At 35.6% G+C, this 23,108-nt stretch overlaps 1 protein-coding gene and 1 long non-coding RNA gene across 7 annotated transcripts in view; one reads left to right on the forward strand and one right to left on the reverse strand.

Annotated features, from left to right (window-relative positions):
- The first annotated feature begins 1,134 nt into the window (after nucleotides 1-1,134).
- The window catches only part of DTNBP1 (dystrobrevin binding protein 1), a 44,857-nt gene continuing 22,883 nt past the window's right edge, over nucleotides 1,135-23,108 (forward strand). The window contains exons 1-7 of one of the 4 annotated variants that reach the window (XM_081324220.1): nucleotides 1,135-1,274; nucleotides 3,486-3,536; nucleotides 4,387-4,437; nucleotides 7,151-7,211; nucleotides 8,999-9,131; nucleotides 10,563-10,695; nucleotides 15,181-15,203. In XM_081324220.1, the coding sequence (XP_081180346.1) occupies nucleotides 1,219-1,274; nucleotides 3,486-3,536; nucleotides 4,387-4,437; nucleotides 7,151-7,211; nucleotides 8,999-9,131; nucleotides 10,563-10,695; nucleotides 15,181-15,203 (508 nt within the window). In that variant the 5' untranslated portion in view covers nucleotides 1,135-1,218. Of the gene's footprint in view, nucleotides 1,275-2,980; nucleotides 3,372-3,485; nucleotides 3,537-4,386; nucleotides 4,438-7,150; nucleotides 7,212-8,998; nucleotides 9,132-10,562; nucleotides 10,696-15,180; nucleotides 15,204-23,108 lie in introns of those variants that run through there. The other 3 variants (XM_081324221.1, XM_081324219.1, XM_081324218.1) reach the window with 3 other exon arrangements.
- The window catches only part of LOC308665886, a 31,118-nt gene continuing 18,711 nt past the window's right edge, over nucleotides 10,702-23,108 (reverse strand). For 2 of the 3 annotated variants that reach the window (XR_014025986.1, XR_014025987.1), the window contains exons 2-3: nucleotides 11,594-11,651; nucleotides 10,702-11,127 (exon numbers count right to left, since the gene is read on the reverse strand). This is a non-coding gene — a long non-coding RNA (uncharacterized lncRNA). Of the gene's footprint in view, nucleotides 11,128-11,593; nucleotides 11,652-14,042; nucleotides 15,153-23,108 lie in introns of those variants that run through there. The other variant, XR_014025988.1, reaches the window with a different exon arrangement.

Below are 23,108 nucleotides of genomic sequence, written 5' to 3' on the forward strand. Positions count from 1 at the left end.
TTATAGATTGGCTAATATTAATAATGTACAAGTTTAACATCTGACTTCCTTTAATTACATTTTGTGGAATTAATACGGTTACAACAAAATTATTAATTTTGTATTAATTCCACAAAAATCCACTGTTAATTCCAAAAAAATCCATTTTTTTCCTACTGTACTCTAACTCTTTAGAAGCAATAGGTAAATAGCCAAATTGCAGCCTCCCACCACGAATTGGCGATGCATGCCAAATAACACAACTGGATGCTGAACAGGTTGGGAAACTTTGATTATAAATTGCAAATAACTCAAGTCACCCCGGCTAAGAATTGCTAAACATTACAACTAGCGTATAATTGCACTTAGAGTAAGATCGTACTTTCTCTTTGCACATGTCACGAGGGAACACTAGTGATTTGACGCCGGCCACAGATTTACAGTATAGACTGGACACATAGCCACTAATCTTCCTGCACACGACACTATCGCGATTTTTCCACAGATCTGGGAAAAAAACACCTCTTATTAGGAAGATCTCAATTAGAAAAAACAGCGGTTCTTCTCTTTCTCGGATTTTTAGGGTCGCGGGGGATTTTTGGGGGAGGGGGAAAGAGCCAAGGTGAATAGTTGCTTCATTAAAGGAGAGAGAAATATTGCAATGGTTACTGCATTTTTTTTAGCCAGAAGTTTTCCAAACTTGGCAGATTGAAAGCTTGTGGACTTCAACTTCCAGCATTCCCCAGCCAACTTGGTTTAGACAGATCAAGCTGAATTTCCAGGAGAGACTTCACGGAACCTCAGAACCCTAATTAAGGCGTGCTATATGGCTTAAAAAGAAACGGCTATACGTAGGGCACCCCTTTTGCGGCGAACTAACCTCGCCAGCAGGCTGGGTTTCACTGTTTATAATGGAGAAGCAAGAGGTGGATACTGTTGTGAAATAAGCAACCGGGGGGGGGGAAGGAAAGAGGGCGGAGCATCGAGCGCGCAAAACCCTACTACATTCTTTGAAGGGGGGAGGGAGAGAGAGAGAGAGAAAGAACAGCAAGGCGGGATTGGCCGCGAAGGACAGTCAGCGGCAAAGCGACGTTCTCATTCGACGCTCGTTAGAAGTCCCGCCCCCGCCGCGCCCCCGCCCACCCGCGTCCCGTGCTTCCTGGGTGCCGCAGTGGAGTTGAGGTGCCCCAGCTCAGGGTGGCGGTGGCGCCCGCGCGCGCTGTTTCTTACGAGCGGGAGATGTTGGAGAGTTTGCGCGAGCGGCTCCTGAGCGTCCAGCAAGACCTGAGCTCCGGGTGAGGAGGGGGTGCCGGGGGGGGGGAAAGGCGTTGCGGGTCCCCTCGGGCTCCGAGACGCCGGGAGGGCGACGCTCGGTCGGTAGAGATAGGTGGTGATGGTGGGGGGGGGGTTGAAGTCGAGGCGCCGGGAAAGCTTGGAGTCGCCGAACCCTGTTTTTGTCCCGGAAGAAGTCCCAAAACTGCGTCAGTCGGTCCGGCAAGCAAATGCCAAGAGGCAGCGGTTGTAACGCCTGACTGAGGCTTTTACGACCGAATAAGCCCCCTCTGGACCCGGTGAATTGAATTTAAAGGAATCGGCTACAAGAAGGGTTGAGTTACTCTGCTGCAGGCGTGGGGACGCCGTGAATAATCCCGTTGCAATTCTCTGCTGCTTATCCCTTGAGTAAATGAAAAGGGGACAGGGTTGTAGGACGTACGGCAATGGGGGTAGTAGCAGCCCTTCATGAACAGTACAGATAGTCCTCGACGTACGACCACAATTGAGCCCCAAATTTGTTACTAAGCTAGACAGCTAAGTGAGTTTTGCCCCATTTTAACGGCCTTGCTTGCTGTTAAGTGAATCCCTGAAGTTGAAGTTAGTAACATGGTTGTTAAATGAATTGGCTTCCCCATTGACTTTGCTTGTCAGAAGGTCGCAAAAGGGGACCCCAGGGCACTGCAACTGTCATAAATATGAACCACTTGCCAAGATTCCGAATCACGTGACCATAGGGATGCTGCAATGGTCTTAAGTGTGAAAAACGGTCATAAGTCACGGTCAGCAAAGTTACAAGGGCCGTTGTAACTTTGGTCACCAAACAAACTGTTGTTAAGTCAAGGATTACCCATACCAGGGGGAGGCAACCTTGGCTCTTTTATGACTCGTTTACTTCAACTCCCAGAATTCCTGAGCCAGCCATGCTGAAGTTATGACTCATTGAAGTCCACAAGTCATAAAAGAACCAAGGTTGCCTACCCCTGACCTATACTGTACTTAAATTTCACCATATATATTCTAAGCTTTCCCTTCTTCATATAGCAGCGGCTCTCAACCTCTTCTATACCCCGCACCCCTAGAACGCTTCTGATATATTCTCACACCCCTTGCAAAAATGTTCAAAATAACAGTAACGAATTATGCATATTCACTATAATTTTGAAAACTCACGTTTTCGCATCCCCTGGTATATTGTCTTGCACCCCGAGGGGGTGTGAGCACCCCTGGTTGGGAACCCCTGTAATATAGTGTCATAAACTGTCCTGAATTTTGGAGGTAGACTCCCACAAAGATGCATTTTATTTTTTCCTGATATGTTTACATAATAATGAATACTTATTTGATTTAATTTGGATTTGTTAGTTAATAGGCTAACGTGTTTTAAGATATTGTAGTGTGAGAGGTATTAGTAGAGAACAGTACACTGTACCTGAAAGCAACGCATGATTTATATTAAAAGTAGTTTTAGCTATTTAAAGGATGCTCCAGCTAAAATCAATAGCTTCCCCCCCCCATACACCCTTGTTTTAAGTAAATGTAAAATTAAAGCCGATGGAACAGTTCTGCTTTCTTCTAATGCTCTTATGCCTTTGTGGTCAGATTTTATAAAAGTAACTGTTTTTTTCTCTTGACAGTATGACAGAATTTTCAGTTGCACTTCTTTTGAAATTTGTTTCCCAACTGCAGCTTTGTTTACACTGTTGCTTCATGCCAGTTTTTGATTTAAAAAAAAGTAGAATCAGGTTATGTTGGTAACAGGTATAATTGTCTGCAAGTTGAGTCATGACAACTGGATTTATTCAGACTTTGTTAATAAATGAAAGTGGAAAGTATGTTCTTGTTAATAGAAACAATGGAAAATTAACAGTGAAAGTGAAGAAATATCCACAAAAGGTAATCTTTAAAAAAAGAAAAGAAAATGTTCTATTGTAGTGAGGATGTTTTCTTGTTGTGGAGAAGATTAAAAAAGGATATTTGTGGCACAATCTGCTCACAACACCTCAGAATTATTACTTCTGCTTCATGTGCAGAACAAGTTATGGGTTTGGAAAGAAGATGGAAGAGCAACTGGAAAGCGTCAGGACTGATGCAGTACCTGGGCACAGATTTATTTTTAGGTGATACAAGGAATACAAGGGGATTGTTTCATTCAGTGAATTGGTATTGTAAATATTGAACATTTTAATTGGGACTCTTAACCGACTTTTCCTCCCTCAACATATGTTTTCCAGGCTGAAGATCTTCAGTGACAAATCAAGAGAAGCTAAAATAAATAAACAGAGGTACTGCTACATATTTTAACATTATGCTTGTAAAATCAGTTTTCATTAAGAAAACTGTACTTTAATAATTATTTCATGGTACAAACTATTAAAATACTCAGAATATATTGCAGTTTCTGTTTTGATATTGCTTGCCTGGCTTTAAAATGTGATGTTCTGGCACAATAATAACAAAATACTGTATAATATTATGTTCCAGTCATTATTATACCAAAAGTATGTGTGCCACTTTAGAGAGCTGCCCTGTATCATAAGTTAGATTGGTGCAGGTAGTCCTTGTTTAATGAGTGCCCTGTTTAGTAACTGTACAAAGTCATGATGGTGCTGAAAAAGTAACTTTATGACTGGTCCTTGCACTTACAATTGTTGCAGCATCAGGCATATTGTACCCGGTAGATGTATATGACTGCTAAGTGTCCTGCCATCACATGATCACCAGTTACATGATTTACAGCCAGCTTATGACAAGCGTAGTCAAGCTTGAAGCTGGTAGTAAAATTGCAAGATGGCATCACAGGATTTTCTCACTTAATAGCTGCATTGCTTAGCAATGGACTTGCCGGACTTGCCCAATTGTGGTTATTAAGCAAGGACTGCCTGTATCTATACTCTGTAGAAGTTTGTATTGACAAGAGGAGACATAACTATGCCATTAGAAAGTATAAATGCTGTTTGATATGACAACTTAGAGTTTTCTAGATGCCAAACCAAACAAATAAAAATTGCATTTCCAGTTAGCTGAACTCTGCTGATGTTGTAATTATCATTTGATAAAAACGATCTGTGGATCATCCAGATCCTAAAGATCAAATTTAAAGTCATTAAGATGTGCCTATAATTTATATTACAGGACTGCACAGAGTTTACCAGAATTTTCTGCTGGTTTAGTTTTGCTGAGTAGGTATGTTGTTTCTTTAAACTGTCGCTGTTTTATGACGACGTTATTGATTTCCTTATTTTCTGGAGCCAGAGATATAACTACAAAAAATGACGAATTTCCTTACTTTTAGATTGCTTTATTAATTGAAAAGCAGTAAATAACAGTATAAAACCAATAATCTCACTAATACAATGGCTTTACCTTGTTAATGACTAAATATATAGTGTGTTAATGACTAAACATACTAGAGTGTTTATGAAGTGCAGAACTTTAGCTTTTGTGCAGTCCCTGGGAATTTCAAAGTAATAAGTCAACTGTATGCTTGAATCAACTGATTGTTAGACTAACTGTGCACTAATTTGTTTGTAAATTGAATATATGTGATTCGGCTCCCAAGAAATGATATATAATTGCATCCTTTTATCACAATCCTATTCATATTTTTGAGTTAAATCCCACTGAATTTACATCCAAAATGGGTGATGATTATAATCTAAATTTAGCTCCATGAGTAATGTAACCATGAATTTCATATTGATAATACAGAAAACAGTACTTAAGATAAAGTTACTAATCTTGAGATTTGAAAACCTTATTTTTGATTTTAAGGAAAATTTATCCCTTTTTAAAGAAAGCTTATTTTCTACTTTTTCTCCTTTTTATTTTATTTGTGGAAGTATAAATTGGTTGTTTAAAACTATTTACATGACCTATATTTGGAGTTTTCCAAATCTGCAGGTTTATTAATTTATTTATGTTGGTGACCACAGGAGGGTCTCAACTTTCATTTAAAATATGTGATATTGACTTAAGTTATGCTAGACCTAATAATTTTAGAGAAAGGGATGAAAATAATTCTACAGGAAGTCCTTGCTTAGTGATAGTAATTGGGACTGGGACCTCCCTCACTAAGTGATGTGATTGTAAGGTGTATGACTGTGCATATGGCTGTGCCAACTTACGATGGAAGTTCTGGCAGTCCCATTGTTAAATGAATCCCACATGCTTGCAGTGTCCTGAGGCCATGTGATCACCATTTGTGAACTACTGCCGATTGTCCCCATGCATTTTGCATGTCAGAAGTCAGCAGTGAAAGTTGCAAACTGTAACCACATGACAACAGGATGCTGTAATATTGTAATTGTGAGCCAGTTGCCAAGTGTCTGACTCACAATCATGTGACTGTGAGGATGCTATCATCCCTGCAACTATGATGTTCCCCTCATTTAGGCTGTTAACAATTTCGAATGAGTGGACACGAGAAAGTTTAGAAGTGATCATTAGTAAAACTGTGGGGGTATTCTTGCCACTGAATTTTAAGAGGGTTAAAACCAGTATTTCTAATTGTTCAGCAGGATTCATATATTCACTTTTCCATCTGCATTTCAAATCCATACCTCTCTGAAGCAAATTCCATGGGAAAATGAATAAAAATGAATCAGTTTTTCAAGCCTTTTAGATGCCAATTGTTTGATCTTAAAATGAAATTGAGAGTAAGTCAGATTGTTTTGCTGATCTTACTATAAAATTCTGAAAGATGCTAATCTAAAAAAAAGTTTCTGTAGTGTGTGTGTGTGTGTGTATGTGTATGTATGTATGTATGTGTATGTATGTATGTATATATATGTTTTCTGAGGTATACTGCTCAAAAAAATAAAGGGAACACTTAACACAATGTACTGTATTTAATAGTAGGATGTCTTGTGTTCCCTTTATTTTTTTGAGCAGTATATATATATGTGTGTGTGTGTGTGTGTGTGTGTGTGTGTGTGTAAATTTTTTGGATTGCTAACAAAGAATTAAAGGGAGACTGATATGGCCATTTCAAACTCATTTGTTCTCATCAGTCAGCCATACCCTTCGAACCTGGGCCGATTGCACATTAGGCAGTTGTTTTAACCTCTAGGCCACAGGCTCTTTCTTGCTTTGCTAGCTGAGAGGCAAGGGAGATATGTGTTAAGTATTTGTTAAGTATTTTAGAATACCTTGCTAGGCCCAAATACGGGCCAAACCTTATTGCCTGTATCAGCCTAACCTAAGGCCATCCACAAGCTGTAGTCACAACTGTGACAACTCATTATTTGTGTAAATTTTTTGGATTGCTAAAAAAGAATTAAAGGGAGACTGATATGGCCATTTCAAACTCATTTGTTCTCATAAGTCAGCCATACACATATATACATACATATATACATACATATATACATACATATATATATACATACATATATATATATATATATATACACATATATACATACATATACATACATACATTATATATATATATTTGTGTAAATTACTAACAAAGAATTTAGGGAGGCTGATATGCATTTCGGACTCATTAGTCTTCATCAGTCAGTCATACCCTTCTGAGATTCGAACCTGGGCTGCTTGCACGTTAGGCAGTGTTTTTACTTCTTGAGCCACAGGTTCTCTCTCGCTTTGTTAGCTTTTTTGCAAGGGGAGAAATATGTGTCATATGTTAACTCTTAGATTACCTTGCTAGGCCCCAAACATGGGGCAAATCTTTATTTCCTGTTTTCAGCCTTATCTCAAAGGCCATCGAACAGGCTGTAGTCACACCGGACAGTTCATATATTTGTGTAAATTACTAACAAAGAATTTAGGGAGGCTGATATGCATATGCTGAAAACACGTCAGATGAGCAGCATTTTGTAAGTTTATATTTTAAGTATAAATATTAATGCTATTTCTGTTTCCTTTTGGGAAGGTATGAAGATTCCTGGGCAGCGCTTCACAAAGGAGCAAAAGAGTGTGCAAAAACTGGAGAGGTGATATAAACATAATATGGAAAAGTTTAATTAAAAATGAGCACTGCTATTTGAATGTTTAGCATTTAGGAAGTAAACATGGCTGTCATTTAAATGAATATTCTCTATATTGTGTTTGCAGGAATCTTGCATGATGGTTTTAGAGCCTCTGTAGTGTTGAAATATATGTAACAATTTAGTAGTATTCCAGGTATAATGCAAACTGATGACTTGCAGGTTTAGACCCAGTTATAGCACAATAAGCACAGTATTTGTATCACAAAATGATACCTTTGCATAAAGTAGATGGTTGTTTATGATCCTTCAGAGTGCTAAACAGAGTTCTAAACACACATCAGGAAAGCTTCACTGGAATCTTTAAAACTTTTGCAATACAAATGTAGATTATCAAATACAGGTAGTCCTTGACTTGGAAACATTCATTTAGCAACAATTAAAAGTTACAACCACACTGAAAAAAAGTGACTTACAACCAGTTCTCGCATTTACAACCATTGCAGAATCCCGAGTCACATTATCAAAATTTGGGCATTGGCAATTGGCATATATTTATGAGAGTTGCAGTGTCCTGGGGTCATGTGTTTGCCATTTGTGCCTTTCCCAGTTAGCTTTCAACAAGCAAAGTCAATGGGGGAAGCTGGTTTCGCTTAACGACCACATGACTCACTTAATATTTGCAGTGATTCATTTAGCCATGGCGAAAAAGATTGTGATATTGAATGTGACTTTAGTAACAGAAATTCTGGTCCCAATTGTCGTAAGTTGAGGACTACCAGTAATATCTATATAGTCAGTCTCCATGAAGGCATCGTTTCTAAACATGCTTGAACCACTAGCTCTGTAGCGGTTTAGACCAGATCTATTGTTTCTTCTCAGTGCAATTCAATATAACATTGATGGCAGTTCATTTGATACCTCATGATTTTAATTGAATTAGTTATTAAACTAAAGACACCCTCTAAAATCACCAAATGTATTCACATAAACATATCTAGCAAATATTATGCTTATTAGCCTTGTAGAAAATGCAATATTCATTCAGAAATTCAAATAGTTTTTTAAATGATTTGACTCATTTTCCAAAATAAAATGTTAAATCAGATGCCTTTATAAAATTTGTCTGGATTTTGAAATAGTTTGTTTTCCACGAGGCACTGGATTAGTTAAAAAACTAAACTGAATTGACAGTTACATATTGTTTTGTATTGTTTATTTCAATTCACTCTGCTAAAATTAATCCAGATTAACATTAAATTAATAATGGCTCTGTTTCTTTTAACTGTCTCAGTGGTTTTCGAATAAGACAGCATGCAGTGCGAAAACTTGGGAAGCCACATTATACTTACTCTGACATATGAAGCTGCTATTATTTATACTTATAACAGATTTACTTGCTCCAGTTCTAAGCTTTGAATGTCACTGTGTTAATGGCATCTTAGATGTTTGAAGAAAGAAAATATTGTATGTAAGACAAACTCAAGAGTGTATAAACTTAAAAATCTATCAGGACAAATACTTAGTTATATATTTATATATTTTTAAAAGACTTACAATAGTTACAAAAAGGGCAATCTTTTTGAAATATCAGTTTTGTACTATGCTGAAATATATTGAATTTAATTGAAAACTATGAGGGCCGTAGAATTAATTGCTCTAAATTAGTTATTTTACTTACAGCTAAGTGAGAATGGAACTCTGCAGCTAGGAAATCACTCAAGGCTTTAGTTTGAAAACTATATAAGAAATTTGCTATCTATAATTATATTCTTGACTTTTAATAATTTCAGCTGGTGGATAGTGAAGTTGTAATGCTTTCTGCCCATTGGGAGAAAAAAAGAAGTGGTCTCTTGGACCTTCAAGACCAGCTCCAACAAATTCCAGTATTTCTGGCAGGCTTGGAATCTACAACAGCTAGCCTGAGTAAGTATGCATTCAGTTTGATTCTTATTTGTAGAATTATACTCAGATCATTAGAAAGAAGATATCATCACATCACTGATACTTGTTAAAAATGAGAGGTACATTTACTTTTCACTGAATGCAAACCCCAATTAAATCATTATATTCACAAGAGGGGGGGCATATTATTTTAGGAGGGTGCAATATTGCAGACTTTGAAAAATCCTTGTTGTAAGCAAATAATTCTCTGTAACAAATGTATTTTTAAAAGTACTCAGTAGGGGGTTCTCAAGGACTAGTTTTTCAAATCGTTGGCTTGAGATTAGCTTTTTTATTATTGGTGCTAATTCTTTTTTGTTGAAAACAGAACAGCTAGGCAATATCATTAGTAGGACAGCTCAAATTAATATAAATTGGACTTGTTATAAAAACAGTAAACAGAAAAGATGAAATCCAGAAAAGTGTGAAAGCTATAATACTTGCAATTTCAAACAGATGAAGGAGGAAGTGGTAGACTGTAAAGTCAATTTTTGCTAACACAATAATGTACCCATTTGAAAGCCACAAAAGAAAATTCCCTACCAGCACCGACAGCAGAAAAGATATGGTGCTCTCTTTTGTCATCTACAAATGACTTTTCTTTGTGAAAATCTGCCCTAGAAAAAAGAGCTGAACTTTATAAGTCAAAATTTATTTAGTTTATTTTAGTTTATTTTAGTTTTGATTCTCCGAGACGGAAAATGAATTCTGAGCTTCCCATCTTATCTTTCACTATACTGTAGAATATTGACCACAGTGATGAAGGGGAATGAAAGGGTGGCTTTCTGGTGTCCTTATGCAGTGCTGTAGGGGCAGAAAGCATTGTAATCATTAGCAGATGTAATTCTTCTGAGAATTACCATGATTGCAGTGCTTTTTATGGCTTAGAAATAACTGCCAAATTGATATTCTCAGTTTTGGATTAATTTGAGAAATATGCTGAATCATTTTTGATTTGGGGAGAAATAAGTAGTTATTGCTCAGGAGCTTCATTTCTTGAATAATTATTCTAGGAAAACCCTTGAAATATATTGTGTATTATGTAACCAACCATCCCAATTAGTCTTCTCCAAATTGCCTTTTGGGAAGATAAGTTAGGATTGAAAGGGAAGCAGGTGTCCTGTGACACTTCCTCTTTCCCTTTAATACGTCATTCGCTGTACCCACTTTGTCATGGTGTCTGTGAAATCGAAAAGAGAATTTCCCGTGAAAATAGTTCATGGCAGCATGAAAAAATTGTCCATGAATCTTTCTGTATGTTTGTTTCTTGAAATGTCCTGTTGTGAGAGCTTGGGGTTCTGGTAGTGTATGTTATAATGCATGAGGTTCTTTAGCATGAAATTGTATCAAAAGTGATTATGATCTATTTGAGAAGTTATACTTAACTTTGTTTGAATGTTTCATTAACAAAAGTCCAATTGGAAGCACATTTTAAAGAAATGGAGCAGCATTTATTATATCTTGAAGATCTTTGTGGACAATGCGAATTGCAAAGGTACAAGCATATGCAAATATTACAGCTTGAAAATTACAAGAAGACAAAACGGTAAGTTTGAATATATAAATGGTAAATTTGAATATATTTACTCACAGAATCCTTTCTATCTTATGTGTAAGCAAACATTGAACCTTTTATCTTAAGATTGGAAATATTTTCACAAATGTAGCATTCTTCATGGAAAATTATTAAAATTTAGAGTAGGAGTAACTGGAACTTTCTTCTGAGTGAACATGCTTCCGTTTTTACTAAGTAGACATTAAAAAGAAATGTTTTTGTTTTAGGACTTCATCCTTTATTCATCAGTCTCCTGATCTGTCACATTTTCTTAGTACAGAAGAAAAAAAACCCTCTTGCAATAGGAGAGACCAGCTTTTTTTGGACCTGAAATGTTAAATTTGTTGTTCAGGTTGTCAGTTTTCTCTCAAGAAAATCAAGAGTATCTTATTTCCCGTTTGCAAATAATTGTAAGATGAATAGCTGTTAGGAATAAATGTGAAACAATTGATCACAAAAAGGAATCCATGATCATTTAATTGTAACTAGAGTTTTGATTTTTAAAAGATACCTTCAAAAATATTTGGCTATAAATTAATTAGATGAATTAGAGGCCTTACAAAGTTGTGTCATAGCAGGTAAGTAGTTATCAGATAAGAATATTAAAGAGTACAGTTAGTCTTTGACTTAAAGCCATATGTTTAGTGACCATTTGAAGTTGCAATAGCACCGAAAAAAGTGATTTATGACCGTTTTTCACCCTTACAACCATTGCAGCATCCCCATGGTTATGTGATCGACATTTGGATGCTTGGCAACTGGTTCATATTTATGATAGTTGCAGTGTCCCCAGGTCACGTTTTGCACTTTCTGATAAGTTAACTAAGCAACTGCAGTGATTCATTTAACAGTAGTGGCAAGAAAGGTCGTAAAATGGGGCAAAACTCACTTAACAAACATCTCGCTTAGCAACATAATTTTTGGTCTCCATTGAGGTCATGGACTACCTGTATTAAAAAAAAGCAAAGGTTTTTATCAGCTCAATTGGTCCATTACAAAATAATATATAATCTAGTTTTCCCTTGATATATTAAATTAGAACTATAATCCCTGACCATTAGATAGAGTCAAGAATAATTGATAAGTGACATATCCTGTCTCCCAGAAGAGCAGTTTAGCTTATTCATTGGATATTGAAGGAAAGGAATATTTGTAGTTCGGGACTAAATTGAGGTGTTCTCTGAGCTTGGTTGTTTTCTGGAAGACGTTTCATTACCAATCTAGGTAACATCATCAGTGCATGTTTCATTTGCCAGAAAACAACCAATCAAAGCACTAAGAACTCTCCAATGAAGGCAAAATTGCCAGGAATCGTTGGCTTTGATTGCTTAGTTGCCTTAGGACTGAAGAACAAACTCGAAGTCTGCCTCTGGCATCACTAATCATTCAAACAGCTTATGTATAAGAGTTTTTTTTTAATTGTTCATTCCTTTTGCATCTTGGGAACAATTTGACAAATAAATATCTAAAGTGAAGTAAAACAAACCACAACAGTTAAGTTTTTCATCAGTAAAAGATGAGGTATATACTTTCTGTATAGCAACCAAGGTTACCACAGTTAGCCCAAAGCTAGGAAATGAATTTTAATTTTCTTTTGTTTCAAGAATTTTTTTTTAAAATCCCATTTATATCCCACTCTTCTTCGAAGACTCAGGGCGGCTTACAATCTAAGAAGCACAAATCAATGTGCTTAGCAATAGCCTTCATTCTATGTATATGCCTGCTTATTAGGGCTTTCGGGGGGCCCCAAGCGGCATTTTTACAAAGTCAGCTTATTGCCCCCAACAATCTGGGTCTTAATTTTACCTACCTCGGAAGGATGGAAGGCTGAGTCAACCTTGAGCCTGGTGGGACTCGAACCTGCACTAATTGCAGGCAGCTGGTGTTACTTAAGGAGGCATTAGCCCACTGCTCCACCAAGGCTCTGTTGTTATCGTAATTAAATCTTTTGAAATCATGGAAGATTTCTGGCCCTGATGATTTTCCAGTAGGTTTTTATAAAAAAGAATATTGGGATTTTTTTCTATTTTATTGAAAAAATATTTTTGTTATTTTATTGAAAAGTTATTTTTGTCAAAAGTTATTGAAAGTTATTTTTCTTTCAAATAAATCCTACTCTTTAGTTTTATTGTAACATAATTATGATATTGATATCATAATTATTCTCAAGATGGACAAAGTTAGTATTTTAATTATAGATCTATTTCTTTGAAAATATCATTATTAAGATTTTACTTTGGATTGTAAATTATAATTTATTTATCTAATTGTGGAACATCTAGTGCAGGCTATATAGATATAAAATTCCCAGAGTCTCTGAGAGTCAAGCAAATGTAATAATTTTTATTTTTTATTTATCAAATTTTTATACTGCTCATCACAATTCCATGAATGAGGGCACTGATAGTACCAAATAGTATCAGATTTTTAACAAATATTCTTGCTGTAATTCATCATAGAAACTAGCAGCAATGTTTTCTTGGAAGGTTTCAGACAGGTTTTGATTTGGGATTCCTCCAGATGTTATGTTTTGGATTGATGTGATTTATTCAACCTTTCAAGTCATGTGCAATTATTAATGGTGTAGTGTTTCCTTGGGTACAAGCCAATTATCCACTCTTTCTCCCTACCTTAGTATACTGTTTATCAATATTTAAATTAACTTTTTGAAAAAGGGGAAAGAATACAACTTAGTGAGCAATAGGTTCATCATTTTTTTGAGTTCTGTTTACAATATAAATTTTCCAGCCCTTTTTTTCTTTTTTCTTTCTGTAAGGAATTAAAATAAGAGCTCAAACTGAATTAATTAAGTAATTATATGCTCACTTATCATACCATACATATTATGTGGTTCCCATATATTGTGTCCTCCTGGATTTCAGGAATGGAACTGTGATTCCAGGGCGGGTGTAGTGGCTGTTGTCTTGGTGGCCATTAGAGGCCCTGTTCCAGACATTGCTGGATGTGAAACCCTTTTTGTGAGGCTGGGCCATAAGGATCAGTGGGGATTGCTGCTCAGTTGCCCTCTTTAGCAGCATCTCTGTCTGGGGGAGTTCCCCAGTTTTATGATGTTGGGAGACTCCAATCAGCCTTCTCTGAGTTCCTTGCCCAAGATAGCATAGGAGCCATGGACATGGCCCAACTTATTCATGGCCTTACTCAAACGTTATCTCTGGTATTTGCTTCTGGGCAGTGGTGCATGATTTAAATTTCAGGAACATTACCATTAGTACCCTGGTATGGATGGACCACTCTCTCTTGATCTAGAATTCTCCACAGCTGCTCTCCCCCCCCCTTACAGATAGGTATAACCTTTTCAGTCATCCTGCCCCACGTACCTGATAGACTCAGTGCAGATTCAGAGGGAGCTTGGGATTTTTCTCAAACTCTGCTACACAATTCAGCAGAGATTCTCATCATGGCCTTTACAGGGGCCATAGATCAAATCATGCCTATGCAGAATATAGGAAAATAAATTGAAAGGGACTTTTTTTTTTGCAATCCACTGATATATTTTCTCAGCATTTTTGTTGTCAATATCCAAATGTCCTTTTCAGTATATTTTTGACCTTCAGTAAGATTGATTGTTGACTAGTCACGTTTTCATGACTGTTCTTATTTCCCTCCACTTTCTCAGATAGTTAAATTGGTGTCTCCATTACTGAACACCTCTCTGCTTTTCTCTTTTGTGTTGCAAACCTTTGGGATTCTTCATTCTTTCTATTTTATTTCTGTTTTTTATTCTTTTGGGTAATTGAACTTGTAACTTTCAAAGTCACCTCAGTGCTGATGAAATTAAGCTGAAACTAGTTACTAATTAAGTAATTAATGAAATTTATTAATGATGAAATTAGCTCTGCCTTTTCTGATTCATTAGTACATTATTGCCTGCTTGTTTGATTTGGCCTGGATATCTCCCACAGCTTAGCTAAATGTACTATAGAGTAAATTACTTTCTACTCCTGAATATACCTTTTGATATTCTCTATAGCTTCAGGTAAATTCCATGATTAGTATCTGTTTGTCTCAAATGAAAAATATTCTGTTCTTATACTAAGAATATATATCTATGTATATTTCTAGTATAGAGAGTAGGTTTTAAAAATGCCAACTGTTCAGGATGTACTTTTGTAAGGTTTGAATTTTTAATGTACGTATGAGAATGTTTTATTTACTATGAAACTGTAATAGGCTAAGTGAAACAAACATCAAACTGAATGAGTTATATTCATATCTAAATATTGATTTGCTACAAATATGGAATTTATAGTCTTTAAATGAATGAGTAACCAAATTCCCACCTATTGGCATCAATTTCAATTTCAGCTAGTTAATAGACTATCCTATTTTGCTAATGGCATCCATGTTTTGCATCTATGCTGGAACAATAATATGGGGTTTGGAAATAGAATGTTATCTGCAAATATAACCGAGTTATGTTCAAACTCTGACATACATTATGTTTTTCTTTTTCAGGAAAGAACTTGAAATCTTCAAAGGTATTTATAATTGTTGTTGTCAATTCTAAATCTCAAATACTGTATAATGTGTCCCCAGTGCAAGAGCATCTGCCAGCAGTATACATACTTACTCTTCCTTCCCCCCTCATATCTGCTCCAAAAGATTGAAAGATTTTTTCAAGCAAATTTCAGGCTTGTACCAGGAATAGGTAAGTGACCAGGAGAGTAAAAATACAAGTATATAACTTCCTTTGAAGAGCTGGCGCAGTGGTTAAAATGCAGTACTGCAGGCTACTTCTGCTGACTGGTGGCTGCCAGCAGTTTGGCAATTCGAGTCTCGCTGGCTCAAGGTTGATTTAGCCTTCCATCCTTCCCGAGGACCCAGATTGTTGGGGGCAATATACTGACTTTGTAAACTGCTTACAGAGGGCTGTAAAGCAGTGTGAAGTGGTATATAAGTCTAAGTGCTGTTTGATGCCAGTAATAAATAAGATCTATACCACTTTCATTATAAGTTTGCTTGCTTCAGCTGTAGCTACCATGAAACAAACTGATCTTGATCAGACTCGCTTGCTGTATGTTATCCTGATAGTTGCAATGGAGATCTTGGTAATACAGATAGTTTTTGTTTAATGATAGTAATTGGGACTGGCAACTGTTGGCTAAATAATGCAGTTGTAAAGCACGACATCACATAATTGTACCAATTTATGATGGAAGTTGTGGTACTTCCAGTTGCCATTGCTTAACAGTGAAAGTCACAGTCCTATGGTCATGTGATTGTCTTTTGCAACCTCCCGCCAACTTTCCCATTGACTTTGCTTGTCAGAAGCCTGCAATGAAGATTTCAAATGGTGATCATGTAACTGTGCAACAGTGCAGTCATAATGAATCACAATCACATGACCATCAGGCTGCTATGACGGCCACAATTACAAGTCTCTGTGTTTGGTGCTGTCATAACTTTGAATGATCACTAAATGAGTTCTTGTTCAATTACTTTAAAGTAGATCATTGGTGAGTGTAAAGCTTGTGTTATGTGCCATCAGAGGGAACCACGTAAATAAAGATGAGGCATAAGCACATTGGCTGGTCTTGAATGTCGAATTCATTTTGTGTACATGTCAATAGGGAGGGGGAACTGGAGACTGTTATGCTCTATGGAATGTCTATTGTATCAGGATTTAAGTTATACAGAATATTTGGTTTTTGCTGTACTATACGTCAGTGTAAATTTTTTTGGGAGAAAGTGTATAATTTTGCAAAAAAATATATATAACTTTAACAATTATTAGGAATTGCTACATAATATTTCTCTTTAATAAGTGACTGATTTTACTTTAAAATAGCCAATATAATCTAACTTCAATATATAGCATGTTATACATGAAATTTTAGTTTAGAACTTGATAGGAATTGGTATAACAATTATGATGGGCAATGAGAAAGTAAATCTGATTCTGTATTGCTGGATATTAATATGATTTAATGTTATACTTTCATTTTGAAGAATAAAATGATTGCTGAAAGGTAGCATATATCAGAAGTATTTTCATGCAGTTTATACTGATATATTCAAATTAGCTGTTTGCAGTAAAGCTTTTTTTAAAGTTTTTGAACTTTAGTGAACCAAATTTCATTCTAGTTGTGCTGTTTGTATTCCTGCTGTTTTTTTGCTGAAAGTTTGGAATATTGAACACCCCTTTCCTCCAATGAATCTGTTAAAATGAAATTTATTGCATTTTGACAAGAGATTTTAATTCTTACCCAGTTTTAAATGAATTAATTAAACTTATATGCCACCCATCTTGCCAGGCAACTCTAGGTGGCTTTACAATAATTAAAAAAAAATGAATAAAAACAATAAAAGAGTAAAGCAATAAATAGTAACACTAAAATTTTTAAAAAATGACAAAGGCATTTCCCATTAGAAAAGGATGACTTTTTCCCACTATTATCCAGGGGAATGTTTGCTATCCAAAATTGCCTTCTCTTTGGGAGTACAGTACCCATAAAATAATAATACCCGTAAAATCAAAAAAATCTTGTCTATTTCCACTATTATGCAATTCTGCTGTTACGCAAGGAATAGCCCTGTGGGATCAAGTATTATGCTGATGTTCATTTGAAGATTATATAGAGGATTAAATAAAGGTTCTCATAAGTCAGAATCCTGTGCAAGGAGAGAGAGAGGAGTTGAACTGACCAAGACTGAGCATGCAAATAAGTTCCCAGCAACACTGCAGACAAAAGATTATTCCAGTCTTTTATGTAAAGCAAGTGCAGAAATAATGCACTGTACTTAGATTAGGTGAAAAACATGATTTCATTTCAGACCAAGTCAAGAGGTCCAAATAAGCGGAGTAAGTTTTGCGGGTTCTGGATATGAGGCAACCAGGTGGGAGATCCTGAAAATTGTTTCTAGTGAACTAACCCCTTTTACTTTATATGCCTTTATGGTCTAGCTAAGAATTTGCTACTCTCAAGGACTGTGTTTATATACTTTGGCACTCCAGCAGTACTCAGCTCATCTACACACAGTAATATCACGCTTTAAGTCTCAGGGGAAAATGTGTCAATTCAGGATCCGAAGAGTGGAAAGAGATAGGATCTGGTTGATACCAGTTGTTAGGATTAAAATTTTGGCGAAAGATGATTCTGTGTTCTTGATTATTTATTTCTCTCCAGAGTCTGAAGTAGCAATGATACAAATCTGCTTGATATATAAATCTCAACTGTTTTAGACTTGGACAGCCCTAGTAGTCTGCATGTGGTCTTTGAACATCTTTTATCTACCTCCTGTTGAATTTAATTGGCACCGTTATTGAAAAGTGGCAGCAGTTTCCTAGCTGATTCTTGCTGTTATATTATTTCTTTCTTAATGATACCGGTAGCTGATAATTATCCTGCTCTTGCCAGACTTACAAGCTGAGTCTAATTATAATTTGTCATCAGGTTCATAAAAGTGTATTTAGGATTTCTAAATTATGATTGTGTATTTTAATGACTATCCAAGTGGTAAAAGCTTTCTTGAACATACTTTGTGTCTGTGTCTGTGTTTGAGTGAAGAATAGGCTTGTACTTCTGGTACCGATCCTTATACTCCACAAAATAACAGACATCAAAATCATTATCACCAGGGACTTATCATGGTTTATAATAATAGTTCTCATTTCATAACATTCAGATGCATTTTTAAATGTTGATATCTGAAAGTTTCTCTGAGAAAATTAATTTTTGTAATATTTATTTAGCAAACTGACATTTGTATTTCTTTAATTCTCAGGCTCCTCTTTAGCTGCTGCTTACAAATATTTTAACTGCTAATATCTTTATCCTGCCTAATGTAGTCTTTTATGCTTCATCTTTCTGAAGTGTAAAACAAAATGAAACTTAACTATATTTTACCTTCATTTGCTGCCATTTTTGCCAGTATAATTGTTAGTTGTGTTTTTGCTATGATTGTCCTTTTGAAAGTAACTTAATAATTGAGATAGTGGAGAAAAACCCCTTGCTTTAAAAGGCACTTCTTTCACTTGCAAAATAATCATCCTGATTCTATTCTTTCAGTAGCCTTTTGCCTTATTTAGCAGTAATTCCACATCTCCATGACCATTTTGTGCATAAGCATTCATCTCCATTTTGTATATCATGTTTGTTTCATCAGTATTATATAGTGTGTAATGCACTAGAACAGTTCCTGCACCCTGTAAAGTGGACTGTAGTTCATGAAAGCTAATGCCATAATATATTTGTTAGTTTTACATGACATAAACTCTGTGGTGATTGAAAATCAAACAGTTGATTAAATGCATATTACCAAAAGATTTCTGAGGGGTTTTTTTGAGATTCTGAAGTAAATGGAACAACTTAATTTAACAGAAGCTGTCAGTTGTTATTTGAAATGAGACTTTTCAACATTTTGTATTTCATTGAGTATGTTAATACATGAAAACCAAATTAACCTCAGGAAACCAATATCTCTAACTCATCATTACTGATTAAAATTGCCTTCTACTGCTTAATCACTTGAATAGATTAAACTGTCAGCTGAAGAATTTATCATACACCCTATAAAGTCTAGCTTTCTTGTATTTTATTCTTAACAATATGAATGCTTAGGAAATTTATCTCATATTTTGTTTTTTAAGGTTTAGGAGCCAAGAATCTTTTGGAAAAGCTCCATAACAGTATCACTTATTTTCTGTCCTGTATATATTATGAAATCTGTATCTCCACTATGATACACTGGCAAAAAAAGTGATATTCTTAATAAAAAAGGACCCTTAAAATGTTAGTTAATATTTCAATTTAATTAATAGAAACAATTGTGACATTATAATTGTAACTCATGTTTAGAACCTCCATGTATAATTACTTAAGTGTAGAATTGGAGCACGTATTTAAAAAACAATTTTAAATGTGGGAATATTATTTTTTCCTGTTTAAAAGGATTTACAAAAGGCTTTTTCCACAAATATTCTGATAAGCTCTATTTAACAATGAGATCCTGCTCTTTATTTGGGCAACTACTAGGAACTTGGCATTTTTAGTTAATGACACTCATTTTCTGGAAAGTCTTTTTAGGAGTGATGGCTTTTTTTCTGAGTATTCCTACATAAAATGTTTTGGTAACTTTCCTTTTTGAAAAAAAGACTCAGAAAGCTCACGTTGTGTAGCTAACAAAAAAAAAAAAGAATGTTAATATCTGTTGCTCCCATTAGATTAAAACAAATTCTGGATTTTAATGTTGAATCTTGCTATTTATTTAGCACAGTGCATTTTTGTTGCTGATATACATGCAAAAGGGGAAAATGCTTTCCTGTTAAGACTAGTTCATAATTTTTCCTGGTAGGGTTATTAAAAAAACCATAATTACTGATAATTTTAAAAGATAAAAGCAAAATAAATAGTTTTTGAAACTAATACCTATTCAGCAGTCGTTTAAGTTGAACAGTGTTATATTTTGCTAAGCTAGAGGTAGCTGAAAGAACACACATTCTTTAGGACTGTATTTTCACCCCTTTCTTCCACAGAATGTGGTATGTTCTCTGATACTACAGCTCATAGCAGCTTGCTTTCAGCTTGGGAGCAGGACTCGAAGGAAGGGGGATTGTAAGTCTTCCTCTTATATGAATGATTAATTGAAAAATGGTATATCATTTTTGAGAAGACAGAGTGGATATATAGAATCGTTCTTCTTTTTTATATTGGGGAAGATGCACATCACTGGAGCTGCTCGGTAATTGGATGTTTCACTTGACCAGTATTGTGGTTCTGATTATTTGCCCATTCCTTCTGTTATGTTTTCTTCAGGAACCATGGCAAATAATCAAGAGTAATTCTCATAGGTGAAAGTTTATTAAATTGTGTGAAAGCTTGCCATTTATTAAGTTAGTGTTAGACTCCAATTTAAATTGTAAATATATTTTTAAGCTTTTAAAAACTGCCTTAATTGTAGCCTGTAATCTGACATTAGACATTGGTTTTATGTAGCTAAGCTGAATAAAATGAAAAAAATGTATAATAAAGGAAAAAGAGGGTTCCTTAATGATGAAGTGAATTTCATTAGTAGAACAACCAAAAATCTAGGCTAATCATGATGCAAGTTGTGTATTATAAATTTGTATTACTATATGTGAAATAAGATCTGCTTAATAGTTACGTAAGGAAAATCTTATTAGTGCTAGACATGACTGATTCATTAAAGAACTGTAGTGGACCCAATAATCAGTAATCTGTATCTCTTAAATTGTATTTTAAGGCCACTTAATGGCATTGTTTTGGTATGCTTTGGTAGGAGGAGCATGGCTGGAGGGCTCTTTTGGATTTAGTAGCTGTAAAATTGCTTGAAACCATTTTTCCTGGCAACATGGTATATGAAATGAAATGTTTGCTTCTCATAGTGGTTTTTGTGTTAAATACAGTGCTAGAAAAGTCCTTCATTTTGTAAATGAATATTTCCTCCCATGGTCAGACCTGAACTACAGTCAGAATTGCCTTTCAAGTGATCTGTTGGAATGGGATCATTAAAAAAGATACATTTTTATAAATGCATAAGCAAGTCTAAAGGTTGACCTAAGCTGGATATGTCATCCTTCTGTAGAGAATATTTTAATGCAATCAATACTATAGTGGATAACAGCTATCGAGCAATAAACATATAGACTTCCTCAGGGGTTTTTTTAATGGCCTTTGATGGTGTAATTTCAAAATACAAAAATAATTTAGCATGAATTATTTAATCACTTAAGCATACAGTACTGGCAAATTTTCTCATGACAAAAGTCACATTTTGAATTATTCCTGAATAATTTAGATTTTCTTTTTTTAGTTTCATCATAGCGTTTTATGTAGCAGAAGTCAAACTGTCATGTGGTATATACTTAGTTATTTATTAATGCGGTGTATGCTGCTCATTTCAAAAAAGACTATTGTTTGGGTGGGGTAAGCCAATAGGAAAGTGTTCTTAGTCTAAAATGTAGAATTGAAATATATACAAATTTAGTACTTCACTGGACAAAATGCTCTGTTAGAATGAATATTCAAAAGCTACTTGAGCAGAAAGAAGTATTTTGTCAAGCAACCAAGGGGAAGGCCAGAACACATAGAAAGGGCTTACACTGACTGTCATCATTTGTTTAGTTCATGTGGTCAACTGGGAGATGGAAATTTGACCTCCAATCAAAGAGGGGCAAATATAATCTTAGCAAATTTGCTGTTTAACAGTTCCTACAGAATAAATCTCCTCCCAATATTCAGCCAGAGCATCTATTTTGATGTGAATTCTTAGTTTCTTGTTCTACTCTTGATTTCACAAGAGAACACTACCACCCACCCTTGCATGTAACAGACTTATAGATCTTCGTAGATATTATTCTGTATGTCCTTTGGATGTTACACATGGCAATTCTGTTAATTATTTTTCTTGGGGCTTGACTTCCAGATTCCTTACCATCCTTCTGAATCTGCATCAAATTCTCTGGGTCTCTTTGATAAAATGCTGTGCCTATAAGTAGATGCCAGTTTCAGATATGATCTAACCATAGAACTATAATGTAGCCCATTGGAAATGCTCAAAATTACATCTTATTTTAAGTGTTCTTTGCAATTGCTGCAAAAACTGTATAATGACTAAAACAAATTCAACTCTTTTACTGACAATCTGGACTTAATCATGCTCTGATTATTAGATAGGATAGTTTTTTTAAAAATCAAAATGGAGTGTGATTCTTTCTGATTTCTATCCATACATGTTTTAGAGGGCACAACAATATATTGTTAGAGATACATGGTCTTACATTAGAGAAATGAAAGCTAAAGCTGGAGAACCTGGTGGATACATTCCAATTATACCATCATTTTTATATCCAATTTGGACATGCTTCTAAAGTATGAATTGTAAAAGCATGCTGAAAGTTTAATAAACTTTATTAAATATTTAGCACAGATGCTTGATCCCAGTGCTTCTATACTATGTTACAGATACAAACAAGTTTGAAATGCCAGAAACTATGTCAATTATGATTGCATGATGCCTGAAGAAAGTGGGTAGGTGGAGAACTGTGTGCATATAAGGTAAAGGTTCCCCCGCACATGCGTGCTAGTCATTTCCGACTCTAGGGGCCGTTGCTCATCTCCATTTCAAAGCCGAAGAGCCAGCGCTTGTCCGAGGATGTCTCCGTGGTCATGTGGCCGGCATGACTAGATGCCAAAGGCGCACGGAACGCTGTTACCTTCCCACCGTAGTGGTCCCTATTTTTCTACTTGCATTTTTACGTGCTTTCGAACTGCTAGGTTGGCAGAAGCTGGGACGAGTAACAGGCGCTCACTGTGCTACGCGGCACATGGGATTCGACCTGCCAAACTGCCGATCTTCTGATCGACAAGCTCAGTGTCCTAACCCACTGAGCCATCGCGTCCCATATAACACCATATTAATTT

This window comes from Vipera berus (genome assembly GCF_964194415.1).
Source record: "Vipera berus genome assembly, chromosome: 3".
NCBI lineage: Eukaryota > Metazoa > Chordata > Lepidosauria > Squamata > Viperidae > Vipera > Vipera berus.